This window comes from Amphimedon queenslandica, unplaced genomic scaffold (genome assembly GCF_000090795.2).
Source record: "Amphimedon queenslandica unplaced genomic scaffold, v1.1 AMPQUscaffold_4254_Cont23764, whole genome shotgun sequence".
Lineage (NCBI taxonomy): Eukaryota > Metazoa > Porifera > Demospongiae > Haplosclerida > Niphatidae > Amphimedon > Amphimedon queenslandica.
The window spans coordinates 1-1,504 of NW_003555431.1; the positions used below are offsets into that span (position 1 = coordinate 1).

Consider the following 1,504-nt stretch of genomic DNA (forward strand, 5'->3'; position numbering starts at 1 on the left):
ACCCACTGAACTAGAACCAACCACAGTCAACTGACGAACCTCTCCTAATCTAGGCCTCACTGGAAATAATAATAATAATAGTTAATTATTTAATAATCATTACGTTCTATTGATTCACAGCTGGTAGTGTTAGATCCCTCTTCGTAGTGAAGAGCTTCATATACTAGAAACAACAAGACCACACCTACTTACACTCATTCTAATTAAAGCCCATACCACAGTGAACGTTGAGATCATAAGAATGAGAACACTGATAGGTAGAGACTCTGGAACCAGTACAAGAGGCACAGGAACCAAGACAGACCTCAGTGGGTGAGGCTGAACAATATAAATTATCCAACCATATTGGGGTCCAGTAACTAGCCTGACTAATAAATTAATAAAATAAATAATTAATTAATTAAACACTTACAAGGTTCCGTTACTATAAGACTTAGCCGAGGTGTATCCCAGCTGTCTACAGACAAGGTGGGCAGCATCAGGAGTGAAGTATCGGCCACAGACTGTCCCCCACTGGCCACTACAATAGACTTGTACCAGACCCTGTGTGAGGAATAATGCCAGAACACTCATCAATATTATCAGACCCCCCTCATGTGTATTACGTTTGATGAAGTGGTCCCATACAATAATCTCAATTGACTGTCATAAGGAGGATTATTAGTACTGTCTGGAATAAAACAAATATTAGTTAATTAACTATTAATTAATAATTAATTAACTCACTGCAGTATAAAGTAACATAGTTCCGTTGGCAGGTGTGAAAACCTTTCCTATAAGAACACCTCAACAAATGGAGGTACTCACTGTTGCCATAGCAATTGACCTCCGATATAGAAACAGAACCAACATCACTACCATAACTGAAGAAACAATAAATCATTATTATTATTATTATTATTATTATTATTATTATTATTATTATTATTATTATTATTAATTATTATTATTATTATTATTATTATTATTATTATTATTAATGAATTATAACCACCTGTTGATGGTGTCATTGTTCAATGATGAGGAGTACCCCAGCTGGTGACAGGCCACGTTCCTCTCAGTTATATTGAAATTATCTCCACAGACCTCACCCCAACCAGTGGACGCATAAATCTAAAGGAGACACAACAATAGAACCAGCCCCTCCCCCTCCAGTAGTCTCTACCTGGAGTCTACCATATGAATAACTGAGTCTTGAGACACCGTTTCTGATTAGTCTGAGGTCACCAGGAGACTGACCTATTGATGATAATAATAATACTAACTATTAGGAGGCTCAGTACCATCAATTAATAATGAATAAGAAAGAAAAATGGAGAGAAACAAAAAAGATGACAAGGCAGCCATTTTGCATAGTCCAGATAATTTTGAAAGAATGTCAGGTCATGCCTATTATAGATCTAACTAGATTTAGTGAGTGGAACCTAATTCAAATGGCTGCTTATTAAGGTACAGTCAAGAAAATGGCTGCATGCTTATTCCCTTCCTGTTAAAGGTACAGTCA

The 1,504-nt window shown here is 36.4% G+C and overlaps 1 protein-coding gene across 1 annotated transcript; it reads right to left on the reverse strand.

Moving 5' to 3' along the window:
* Positions 1–6: 6 nt before the first annotated feature.
* Positions 7–1,442, reverse strand: LOC105316171 (neurotrypsin-like; the record flags this gene model as incomplete). The annotated part of the gene is made up of 9 exons (XM_011410982.2): positions 1,284–1,442; positions 1,166–1,239; positions 995–1,113; positions 727–863; positions 606–670; positions 413–543; positions 217–368; positions 104–163; positions 7–59 (listed from the first exon to the last, which is right to left on the reverse strand). Coding segments are annotated over exons 1-9 (855 nt in total), but the record flags the coding sequence as incomplete, so codon positions are not given.
* Between the last annotated feature and the right edge of the window lie 62 nt (positions 1,443–1,504).